Genomic DNA, 12,869 nt, shown 5'->3' with positions numbered 1-12,869 from the left:
GGGGGCATAGTTAATTTACCTGGTGTAGCCTATATTTTTAAACACATGAACATGATTACCCATTTTGAGAAACACATTAACTCTTTCTTACTTTAAAGCAATTTTTGAAATACAGGGTCTGCCAGCATCTGATATGAGGTGACTTTGGAAAAAAACCATTCCAGACTGTTGTCTTCCATTTTCCTTTGAAGGGGAAAACATTAAAGCATTAAATACTAACACATTTTAAGCCCACGTGCCCTGAAACATCTAAAAGAGGAGAAAATGATTATATTTGCAGATTAACTCTGCAAGGACAAAGCTGTGTAGATAATAATGTCACCTACTTAATAAATACATGCTGTGACTTGGGCCCTGCCCCTAGCACCTGACAGACCTCTCATTTCATCTTCTGATTTAAAAAGCATTCTAATCAGATGAGGAAAGTGAGGTGCAGGAGAGTTTCACGACTTAATCTAGACCCCAGCATGGTAATGCCCCCCGTGCCCAACGTGCTGGCTGCTGTGTGACTGGGTGCCCAGGACGTGGCTCACAGTGCAAGGGTAGGACTCCAGCAGTGGTCCACATGGCCAGGTCCTCTTCCGCCCTCCCCGCCTGGATGCAGAGACAGTTGCTGTGTGTGGGACCCTTACCAATCTCTTAACCTAGATCCAGTAAACAAAAGTCAAAGAACCAGAGCGAGCCCTGGAAACTGCGCTTCTCCACAGTGTCTGTCCTGCCGTATTTTGCTTCAGCCGAATGAGGTTGAGAGGGGGGCCTGTCAGACTGCCTGGAAGCGGGTTTGCCTGCTCCCTTACAGCTGACATGCCATTGCTCACGGCTCAAGATGCAGCCTCAGCTAGTTGCTCTCTTCCCTTCATGAGCCGAAAAGATGGGCCTGATACCCACTTGGGTTCTAGAGAAAAGCTCAACCAACTTCACAGCCTGAGCTGATGGATTTGGGGCTTTCTAATGTGGCCTGTTTGTCTGAGGCGGGCGGGGGGGGGGGGGGGTCTCCCCCCAAGCTTGCTCGTCTACCAGGCCGGGTGGCCGAGATCATTGAAGCTCGCTTCTTACCCTGAGCAGGAACGCCAACCTGTAAAAACTGAATATCACATGACTTTAAATGCGCATTCCTTATAAAATGTTTAAAGCTCACTGGATTTTATTAGAATATGTGAACCAGACTGAGTATATTAAATTTATGAGTCCAATTGATGCAGTACCATAATAATTCAATACAATATGCTTATGTCATTAAGCTCATAAAGAAGATTCTCTGAATAGCTGTAATGAATAGTTCCAATTCTGTAATCACAGACTAACATTTTCACCCTGATGAATTTTAACTGGGAGCTCTCAGAATTCTCTATAAAATCAAGAAATAAATGCCATATTTCAAATGATGACTACTTATTTCAAGTATTTACTTTAAAACCTAGGATGGATAGAAAAGAAGTACCTGCTAAGATAGAATTATTCATTAGAAATACTAAAAAGGTTGGAAAAGGTTAGTAGCACGGACTGTGATGTATGGCTAGTCATAAATTATAAATAAAAACCAATGAGACTTTTCTATTCTGCTTTGACTAATTTCATTGACTCTCTCATCCCTTACCTTCTTCCCACACATATCTATTGTGATTATCTATCACCACGTAATAAACTACCCCAAAACTTAACTTCCTTAAAGCAGCCACCACTTTATTGCTTGTGATGCTGTGGTTCTGGAATTTGGGCAGGGCTTGGCCAAGTGGTTCATCTTTTCCAAATGTCAGGTATCATGTCAGGCCACTTACATGGCTGTATTCTGATCATGGTTCCACTGAGGACTGGGCTCAGATGGGGCACCGAAGCCTGCAAGGTGACTCCTTCACTGTCAGCTTTATTTCCAGTGTTTTCTCTTGGAAAACAGAAGGCCTGGCAGGATCCATGGATCAGAGAGAAGAGATGCTGTTGGAGCACAGTGAAGAAGCTGCAACATGAGGACCATTGGAGAGCCGATCCAGTGAGCAGTACATTCCAGAAGTGTGTCCCCCGCGTAAATGAACCCCACATAGTGTGTGGTCCAGCCATGCTGGACTCTTGGTGGGACCCCAAACTGTTCATTGTCAACATGAGGCTTTGCACATCCCCCGCCCCTCTCCGCCCCCCCCCGCCCCCCCCCACTGCCGGGAATAGGCTTCTACAGTATCTTCCACGAGTATCTCTACCTGTCTGATTCTTACTCATCCTTCAGCTCTTGGCAGAAATGTCACCAGTTCCCAGGACTAGGCTGGATGCCTTTTCTATGTACTCCAAAATCATCTCATTCCATATTTTAATCAGAGCTTTACTTGTCCCAAGTCCCTGGAATGCCTGCATGTGACTCAAGACGAGAACTGACCTTATTCACTACTGACTCCTCAGCAGCATGGCATATAGAAAGCTCTCAGTAAATATTTGTTGGGTGCATGAATGAAGTCTCAAGAGGAGCCGACAAAGAACAAACCTTGATCCAGTCTTCAGAAGACAAGTAGGATTTAGATGAAGGATTCTGGACAATGAGGAGATGGTGCTGGGCGGCCCAGGCTCCTTTTCAGCACAGGCTCAATGTCTGTTTTAGTCAACGTTGGACACCCAGTGCTTGGCATGCTGCTCCATGTAGGGCAGGTGTGTGGTAACTGTGGTGGATGGATGAGTTGCTTGAATTAAACCATCCTAATTTCATCAGAGTGTAGAGGACATTTAGGACCATGTCAGGAAAGGAACCCAGCATTTTTGATTCAGTGGAGACAAATTTTAGGATCCCTAAAATAGCCAGAGAAAGGTGTCGACTAGAATTTATGAGAGTTTAGAACTGGGAAGACTTGAGTGAGTGAATATTGACCCCACTGGTAGGGGGTTGATTCATGATCCATGGCCAGTGGTGACCAGACCTCTCATGTCTAGAAATATCCCAGCATGTCTCCATCCCCGCTTGATTGGTCTTTGGAACCCATCAGTCAAGGATGAATTTTCCAAGTGCTACAAGGTAAATGAAACCTCTAAGTCTTATTAGACTGATCGTTATCTTTAAGCTGCCCTGGCTAATGGCTTCTGGAAATGAATTCCAGCAAACTGTCTTCCCTGTTAATATGTCACAGTGGAAAGGTAGATAAGGCCCTACTACATTTTTAAAGTACGTTTTAATAATTTCAATAACTTTAAATTACATTACAAATTTATGTTAAAATTTTGTGAGATGAAGGGGCTCCACAACAATGAGATGGCTGGGGAAATCATGAGAGTGGCACAGCTGGGTGGTGCATGCCTGTGAAATGAGCAGCAGACTACACTTACAGTCATGAGCCCTGTTAAAGCAAGCTTTTTAGTAACCTAAAATAGTCATGACTTTATCCCCCTGAGCATTAAAGCAAAAGGAAGGGAGCCAAAAAATAAGGTAAGATCTTTGAAACGCTTCTGAAGCCCTCTTATTCCCACGTGTTCTCTATGCGTGCGTGCGTGTGCACATGCGCACACACACACACACACACTCACACACAGTAAATTCTGAGAGTCTGCATGGTATGGAGATCCCTAAAGAGAAGGGCTGTGTTTACATGCACATTTACTCATTACCTTTCAGGCTTAAGGGATTGCACCTTGTAAGTGACATTAAGCCATCTGACTTTCTCCTGAATTTAAAGACCAAGTTGTTTGTCAGCTTCTATAGTCCGTTGACATTGGCTAAGCCACTGCCTCTTGGGATCTCAGTTTCCTCATCTGTAAACAGGGTTCACATACCTGTCCTCCTCCACCTCAGCATGTCTTAGGGGTCATGGGAGCTCATGAACTGGTAAGTGTTTTGTACAAAGTGCCTGAAGATCCAAATCCAGCATCCAGGTCTTCCACATTCTCCTTCAAGTCCTGCTGTTCCCCACACAGAGCCCTGCACATGCTAGCCTTACTTACTTCCTTGCTCACACAGTTTGCTGAGTTTGGATACCACTCCGTCTTCCCTCCTTTCCAGATCCCAGACCTGAAAGGAAATGGCTGCGAGATGAGAAGGGCCACACTATCGAACTCCCTGCTGATCATGCAGGTTTTTGCCTGGAAGGACTATGGAGCATATGGTCGGTCCCAATGACCAGACTAACGTTTCATCCAGAAACTCCAGAATTGAAAAGAACAAGCCAGCAGAGGCCATCGTAAGGCCAGCTTTTAGCTAGGTTGTTCCGGTAACTTAAGTACTTTTCCTTTCAGCTAGAGCAGAGCCTAAAATTATATTGTAAGGCACATATGAATCATGTTAACAAAATGACCTTCATCAAGAATGAAATAAAAATGAAAATAGCATGTAGCAGCACATTATATTTTCCATTTTTTTCCTCATGCAATGTATCGATTGAGGTACCAGGCTAAAGCTCTAAAATAATTGACTAAATTCTTGCTGAATTACCCTGTATTGCTGTAGGGAGTGTGCTTCACCTTTCAGAACTCATTAACACAGCCAGTAGACCATATTAGCCTGTGTTTTGGTTCAAAAGATTAATAATATTTAGTTGTTGTATTTTGAAATGGTGTTGGAATTTTGAAGATTGGCCTGCGTGTATGTATCAGGCTTTGGGCAGGAGCTTTCCAGGTAAATACTTGGCCGGGGATGTACCACTAGGATGCACTGACCCATCAAAAATGTTAGTCACTAAAGCCTCCTAGGAGTGAGAGAAGGGTGACTTGGGCAGATCTTGATGTGACTACAGACTACACCCCCCACAGCCCAGGGGCTTGGATGTGGTATAGGTGGAAGGTTTCCTCTGATCTTGACTGGCACCTACTACCTGCCAGTGCTCCGGAGTTAATGTCTGTTAACTTGTTTGCAAACAGTGGAAAATCACTGGGGCCGCATTGTAAGCAAATGGACTTCTCCACTCCCAGGCTTGGGAATGGCCCGACCAAAGTCTCTCCTGGAGCTGCCCCTCTGTGAGAGAGGTCCCTGAATTTCTTACACTCTTATAAATGCTCTATGGCAGTGGCTGTGAAGTCAATAAGAGATCGATTCCAGCAGATTCCAAGTGGTATCTCCAGTAGCTCTTTGGCAGTGAGGTGCCCATCCCAGAATATGAATGGGAAAAACTCACCAGCCCTCTGCCATAAGTCAGCTAGATAACCAACCCCCAAAGAAGGGAAAGCTGTTTTTTCAGAAGGGAATCTGAGTGCTATTAGGGAAGGGAAAAGGAAGCAGGGCAGTCAAAACATGGCCAGTGCTCACCAAGGCTCTGTAAGGAAGATATCAGAGCATGAACAGAGTTACATTGGACTCTGTGGAGAAGAGTATAAGGCTCACAGCTAGAGGTCTTTTTCTCATGTTTGTATGGAACATTAACTCTAGAGAACCCAGAGGCCCCCTGTCTCTGTGAGAGCAGCCTCAGGCCTGGAAAAGGCAGCATATCTGGCTCAGTGTAGACAACCTTGCCTGGTGAGAGACAACAGTGCTCAGGACATGGGAGGCCCAACAGGATAAAACAGGGATGGTAGACGCTGGACAGCAGGCTGGTGATTGAGACCCAGCCTCTAGGGCTGAAAGATGTGGGTATGGATCTGGTATTCCCACCTCTGTGCTTCATGACCTTTGGGGCATTACTTAAGCCTCTTGGTCCTCAGTTTCTTCATCTGGCAGATGGGTCCCATGCAGTGTCCCTATTTCATAAATAGCTATTTCATAAATAGCTCTTGTGGTAAGTAAATGAGATATACCATGAAAAGTTCTCACTGTGCCTAGAACATTACATGCCCTTGATAACTGGCCTCTTCGTGAGAGCAACAAGATGGGAGCTGGTCAGACTGTTGTGTGTACGTGGGAGACAATCCTCAGGAAATAGAGTGGTCTTGGCAGGTATGAGCTGACCACTTTCCTTTGGAAAGGAGAGGTCAGGAGCCTGATGTAGGTGTCTCCAACAAGCTGTGTGTCCTCGTCTTTCCTGTGTTCTTTCGGCCTTCTTTTGAAAGGCTCCTGGTCCCCTCAGGATTTTGTCTTATTTGGAGGTGGAGATTAAAAGCACATGCCTATTTAACAGTTCCATTTGGAACACACCCATGGGGTGGTCTCTCCCAGTTTCGTCTACGCCTGCTCATTGCCTTTGCATGGATTGACTTTAAAAAATAATAAGAGGGGTACCTGGGTGGCTCAGTCGGTTAAGTGTTTGACTTTGGCTCAGGTCATGATCTCACTGTTTGTGGGTTTGAGTCCTGTGTCAGGCTCTGGGCTGACAACTCAGAGGCTGGAGCATGCTTCAGATTCTGTGTCTCCCTCTCTCTCTGCCCCTCTTCCCACTTGTGCTCGCTCATAAATAAATAAATAAACATTAAAAAAATAAAAACATAATAAGATATTCCCGCGGACTGTAGAAGAAAGGCACTTTATGGAATCCAGGTACTCTGTTCAGTACTGAAATGTGCGTTCAAGATCTGCCATCTAAGCCTGATTTTCTGAAAGTATCAATAAGAAAACACCTTATACTTTAGTGTTAGTCCAAGTAGCAAAAAGTAAATAACCTAGATAAATGTCTCATATATTTCTTAAATCTTTTTTTTTTTTTTTTTGCCAAATCAATACATGACTCACAGAGTTTGATCTCCAATATTGCTGTGCTATTTGCCTTCTCTCCCCTGTGGCTTCTGTTCCCCCTTCCATCCCAAAACTTCCTCTCTCACCCTCCTCCAGCCGGCCCCTCCATCTCTCAGGGCCCCTTTTGGCCCCTGCCCTATCCTGCAATCACTCATACTCAGACCCTGTCCCAGACCCCTTCTTGCTCTGTACTATGGGTTTGCAATCTTAATTGAAAAAGGATTTGGTTTAATCTGACCTACATCCTCCAAGTACCAGGATGAGGCAGGGCCGAAATGTTGCACAACCTCTGGGGATATAACCATCTATTCTCAGTGGCCCTGATCCGAGTGTTGAATGAAGCAAGGACTCAGGTGAGATGCCCCCCCCCCACCCCGCCCTCGGCGGGCAGGGGTTACCGGCCCTCTGTGGTCCCAAACAGCAACAGATTACTTTTGTTTCTTCTTCTTCTTTTTTCAATGGAGAAAATGCCATGTGAAAGAAACAGAAACTTGATATTGGATTTCACAAATCCTTTTCCTACTTTGCCCTTCTGACCCTGATAAGCTACTTAAACTCCTAATGTCCTTCAATTTTTGTAATACTTTTTTATAAAGTGCACTGCTCTGGGGATACAGCTTGGCCCCTGGACTTATTTTTCACATAGCAGGGAGGGCTAGCCTTGACAGGAAGGACTCTCATTTTCTCCCTTCAGCCACAGATGCCATAGAAAACATGGTAAGCCCAAGCCACAAAAATTACTAATGTAAATATGTGTATATTTAAATATGTATTTTATGTATAATTGTAACGTATATTAAATATATGCAAAAGTCGAGTTCTAGTTCATTGGCTGATCTAGGCCTGAGCCTCAACTCCTAAAGGGAAACTTTTTTATTGGAGAAAGAGTGATAAGCTTGATTCACCAGACACCGCGTTATGTAGAGGCAGATTTTATCACTGAGGAAGAGCTCAGAGAGAAGAATCAAACTAGTCACCGTTGCTGGACTGTCTGCAAAAGACAGTCAGTGGGCATGTGCACATGCAGAATACTATACAGCCATGATCATGAGCAAACTACAAGGATGCCCAACAGGGTGAGCGAATCTCCCAAGCTTTGTGTTACACACAGGAGGCCAGACACAAAAGAGAGTGTCCTGCGTGGTTCCAGTAGTGTGAGCTTCAAAAACTGGCAGAACTACTCAATAGCGGGAGAAGTCAGGATAGCGTTGTCGTTGGAGAAAGGACTGCGAGGGAACGTGAGGCGGGCCCCCTGGGTACTAGCAACATTGTCTCGTTTTTATCTAGGTGCTCATCACACAGGTACGTCCAGTCTTGGAAACTTCATTAGGCTGTGTGCGCATACTGTTTTCTCAGGGTACACCTCAATTTTTAAAAATTAACTCACCAGCGTCCATCATCAGGGTTCTTTCCAGGCACTTTTCCCAAGCTCAGCAGTGTGCCAGGCATGGCAGTGGTTACAAAGAAGAAGGATATGCTGTCTGTGACCTCAGGAACCTTCTGGGAGTTTACTTTTGTCTTCTGTCCCCAGCCCTACACCTAGTCCTTTGGTTTTGTCATTCACCAGAAGTTGTCCGGCCCACTGCAAGCACGTGGCTCTGGACACAGCACCAAGGCCACCCTGCCTCCCCTTGGATACTTCAGAGCACCTCAAGGTCACTATGAAGAGTACTCTCTAATCAAAGCATTTCTTTGGCCAAGGAAGCAGTCTATGTAAAGGGAGCCCCGGCTGCCCAATCCTGCAATGCAGAGGTTTGTTTTGCAATGAAAAAACTCTCCTGTAATGTTTCTAATGCGTTGTATGAGGTCCCTGTATCTCCAGTTTCCATGGAGACATGCCAGTGAGTTCATTTAAAGAAAAAGACACTCCCTGCACCTAGTTTAGTTTACTGGTCTCTTGATGGCGGTGACTGGGCAGGGAAGGCATCTCCAATATTTTCTTTATTTTTATCTGTGTTTTTTAACTTTAACTTTTCATGACCCCCTTTGGGTTCCACTGGCCCTTTAAAGGTCCCCCACTCTTTGTGAACCAATTACGACAAATGCGGATACAACATCTGTTCCTAGATTTGAATACCTTCCATCCTGTCGGAATTCATCTCCAGGGCAAGCTGGTTGTGAGCATTAGTCTGCACACTCGTGCGGCCTGTGGGAGACCTGTAGCAGGGGCTGTTCCCAGCTCTGTTCGAGTTTTAGACTGTGGCAGACTTGTGGCCCCACACTGCAGTGCACAAGCTCCTCCTCATCCTTGCTGGAAACACTTCCCTCTTGACCTTCCCACAACAGTCAGTTTGCGCACGTGTTTACACGTGTATTTATCGCATTGTAAAGATTGGCCGGCCGGCAGGTGTGGTCTGCGTTGGACACTCGCATCCACGTTAGATGGATTTTTGGGTCCCTCTAAAGTTGCTGTTCTCCGCTTCCCTTCCCCCAGTGAGGTTGAAGTCCGGTTCCTTTTGCCCCTGATGCAAAAAAGTACTGGTGTAAGATCTTCATTTTTCAGCAATTGGTCTTGACACCTTCTCGCCTCGACCTGATCGCTCTTCCAAGCTCCTTTCCTGAGAGATTACCGTGAGACCAGTAAGTGAGGAATACTGAACAAAAAAGACAGAGTCCGAGTTAAAAACCCTTGTTTTCCAAGTCCCCTCTCCTGATCGCTAGCCTTGCTCACCTCCCTGACAACAGGGTCCTCATCCAAAAATGGCTATGACTAATAAGAGCAGATAATTCTAGGCGGAGTACAATAACAACATAAAACAAGGTGAGCTCAGAAATGCGGAGGCACAGTACAAATGTTTTGTTCTCTTGCTTTGGGGATGGCTTCACGGGTGTACACACGGTTCAAGACTCACCAGATTGTCCGTTTGAAGAACGTACAGTGACTGTGCATCAGTAAGAAATGAGACGTTAGAAGATTTTTAGAAAGTAAATTACTATACAGTGTCAATTATTAATAATCCTCATTACTTTTAAGAAAGTAGCTGATGAATTTTCCTTGAGCAGAGTGTCTTTCAGAAGTAAATTTAAGGCCGGCAGTTCGTAGGGGCAGCTGGATGCCACTTCTGCTGGGCCAGGTTTTCGCAATCGTTGCGTGAGTGACATTGGGAACGCAATAATGCTTGCATGGGGCTGTCCCGTGCATCGTGGGATGCGCCTAGATGCACGCCACACCCCCCCACCCAGAGTAATGAAACCATCTGCAGACATCACTGTGTGTCTTCTATGGGGTGGACCGCCCCTGGTGGGAACCACTGCTTCTCGGCCTCAGCCATGTTTCACTGACAAATTTCTTTGTTACTCAAAGTCCATAATAATTATGTTTAATGTCAGCATTTGTGATAGGATCATTTATATTTTTGAAATAAGCTGAGGCAGTAATAAAGATTTAGGCTTACTCATTTTCTCTTGTAAATAACACTTGCCTGACCTGAAATATATGAACTATTTCTGTATGTCCTCTTTTCCTTTAATACATCCTGCCTGCACCCACGTCTCATTCCATCCCCGGCATCTCGGATCCTCGTCCCAGACATGCTTTGCTTGCTCGGTGCCAGAAAAGGCGGCGACTGCTGTGACAAACACGTGCAGCCGTGGGGAGGGGCAGAGCAGGGGGTTCAGAGCAATTAATCTTAGTCAGAATTTCTTTTCATTGATGATTATGGGTTTTGCAAAATGACTCGTAAATATTAGTACTTGGAACTGACCCGCTTGTCCCCAGCATTTCTTTTCCTTTAAAGGATCCAAATCAGACAGTTACAGTGCTGTTTAAAAATGCTAGTGAGCAGCACATTTAGCATTCTACAGATGGCTAGCCTTTTTCCCCCTCCCTTTAATTGGCTTTCTATTTAACAAGTAAGTTGGGGGGAAACGACCTGTTAAAAAATAGGATATTAACTGATGCCACTATTGTTGGCAAGCAGACCACTTCCCCACCCCCCATCCTGGCACCACATTGGCATTTCTCTGGGCATTGTCCGCAGGTAGACCTGAGGCCATGTTGCCCTGAGCCAGAGAGCAGAGACACCTGCGTAATGGATGTGGTGGCTCTATTCCCTTGGGTTGGTCTGGTGAAGGCCAAGGACACACAGATTCCCATGTGCTGTTTCCAATGGCAGCAACAGCTGTTCCAAAGTGGGTGGCAAGTTGTTTCTGGGATTTCTTCTCTCTTCTTGACTCCACCCCACGACGACGTCTAACCACGTTTTGTCTCCCGTCTCTTCCTCAGAAATACCTCAGGGACTTTTTCAGCGTGATGCTGCAGTCCGCGACGTCTCCCCTACACATCGACAAAGTGGGGCTGACTCTTTCCAAACACACCATCTGTGAGTTCTCGCCATTCTTCAAGAAAGGGGTCTTTGACTACAGCAGCCACGGGACGGGGTAGAGCTGGGGGTGACGGAGGAACCACCGATGCAGTGCCTTCTCGTCCACGTGGCCCTCCCGGCGCGCGGCAGCCTCCCACACTCCTTCTGGGCCTGCCTCCTCCTGTGGCAGCCGGACGTGCAGCAGCCGGCCTGGGCCGCCCCGCCAGGGCCTCCCGGGTGCCTGACTTTGGACTGGCATGTTTCGCTTCGCTGGTGGTGACCCTGACGGGCAGCTGCTACTGTTCCATTGCCGTTGAATGTGGCCTTTTCCCCCATAGTGCTCCCTCCTCCTCGCAGCGGGAGGCCGTCCCCTGTGGCAAAATGGACGTGGCCGGCTTATCTTGGGCCTCCCTGAGCCACGCCAACCTGGGACCTCCCAAACTGGGTGTGCGGCTTACCAGACCTATTTGAAATGACTTTCATCTGGTTTCCTCTTCCATCAAAATATATCTTATTTTTTATATGCCTTCCATATGGCTGGCTGTATCCCACGAGAAGCATTTTAAATGATTTCATTGTATTTTTTCCGTTTCCCCTCATTTGAGTCAGAACTTTTGTACGATACCTGACCACTGATGTTTACACAGAATTTCATATTCTGCAAAAGGGATTTATGGTCCAATCATGACTGGAATCTTCCATGCCTGACAAATTAGATGTAGGCGACATCACTTAAAACATCTGTACATCCATACAAACAGGATATATGTTTAATCTTGAATATCTGAGGAAATTTTCCTAAATGTAAATGGCTACTGTGCATTCTTGAGCTTTCTCCACTAAGCACAAAACAAGCGCGTAGCTGAATGCATATTTTTAAATTTTTTTTTCACGTTTTTGTTACAGAACCTACTGGATCTTTGGCTGAAAGACTAGAATTTACAGTAGTTTATTAATGATCCCTTAAAATTACTCAGGACTTAATGTAGCATTGCACATCCATGTACAATAAAACTGCTTTGTTTTACTAAGAAGAAAAATGTAAGTGGAAAAATATGTGGCATATACTGAAATGTATATAATTCTACCTATAGATTTATATATGTACACACGCCTGTACAATAGTTGTATCAAAATATATAATCATCCACGCCAAATTTATTAAAGGTATTTGCTATTTCAAAATTTAAATTGAGCTGCTATCAATATTAAATGAAGTTATAGAACCTATCCTGTAGCACCGTTTATTTTAAGTTTGCGACATGATCATCCCTACTGGTCTGTTTAAAAATTTATCTAATGTGTTTGGAAAGATCGGTAATGTATAATTTAGCATTTGTGTTGCAGAAGATGCTGTTAGAGTAACATTTGAAGCCACGAATGAATGGGGTAACAAAATGTGTGTTTGCATTTAGTCTTCTACAATATACCTGTGCAACTGAGCCCTCCAACCTGAAAAATATGTTTAAAGATGCAATTATCCCAATAAGGGGGAAAACTATTATTACACTAATTAGATATCACAGTTTAATATGACAAAAATGAGGACATTTAAAAATTGCTACAGAAAGACTTGCTTTTTGTCTCCAGCAGTGATTACAGGCATAGGTTTAGAGGCAATTACTACCAGAGAATTTAAACCTGCAGATTTAAGGATAAAGCTGGGATATAATAATTAACCATAGGTCATTCATCTAAAAGGAGTCAAAACACTACAGATTGTCCCTCATTTGCAGAGTAAATAAATGGTTTTCTTCAGCTGACCAGATAATCTGTCCCCTGCCCTTTTGGACCTGTCTCTGAGGCCAGGCTCATGGCAAGCGTTTCACTGAAGTGACACAGGATACGATAATAACCTGGCAAGAATAAATAGACCCGTGTTTGTGAGCCATGCAGGAGCCAGAAGACCCTTTGATTCCAATCCTCATCTTAAGTAATCAGTATTGAGTTTGAAGTTCAAGCGCTAGCTGCCTCTGGCTAAAGCTGGCTGTAGTGTTTGT

General features: G+C 44.9%; 1 protein-coding gene across 3 annotated transcripts in view; it reads left to right on the top strand.

Moving 5' to 3' along the window:
* Window positions 1–12,099, top strand: part of KIF16B (kinesin family member 16B) — a 289,278-nt gene extending 277,179 nt beyond the window's left edge. For 2 of the 3 annotated variants that reach the window (XM_043602924.1, XM_043602923.1), the window contains one exon: window positions 10,791–12,099. In XM_043602924.1, the coding sequence (XP_043458859.1) occupies window positions 10,791–10,949 (159 nt within the window). In that variant the 3' untranslated portion in view covers window positions 10,950–12,099. Of the gene's footprint in view, window positions 1–1,894; window positions 6,102–10,790 lie in introns of those variants that run through there. The other variant, XM_043602922.1, reaches the window with a different exon arrangement.
* The last annotated feature ends 770 nt before the right edge of the window (window positions 12,100–12,869 follow it).

This window comes from Prionailurus bengalensis, chromosome A3 (genome assembly GCF_016509475.1).
Source record: "Prionailurus bengalensis isolate Pbe53 chromosome A3, Fcat_Pben_1.1_paternal_pri, whole genome shotgun sequence".
Taxonomy (NCBI): Eukaryota; Metazoa; Chordata; class Mammalia; order Carnivora; family Felidae; genus Prionailurus; species Prionailurus bengalensis.
Note: the sequence above shows the minus strand (reverse complement) of the source record. Positions and strands in the feature narration are given on the sequence as shown.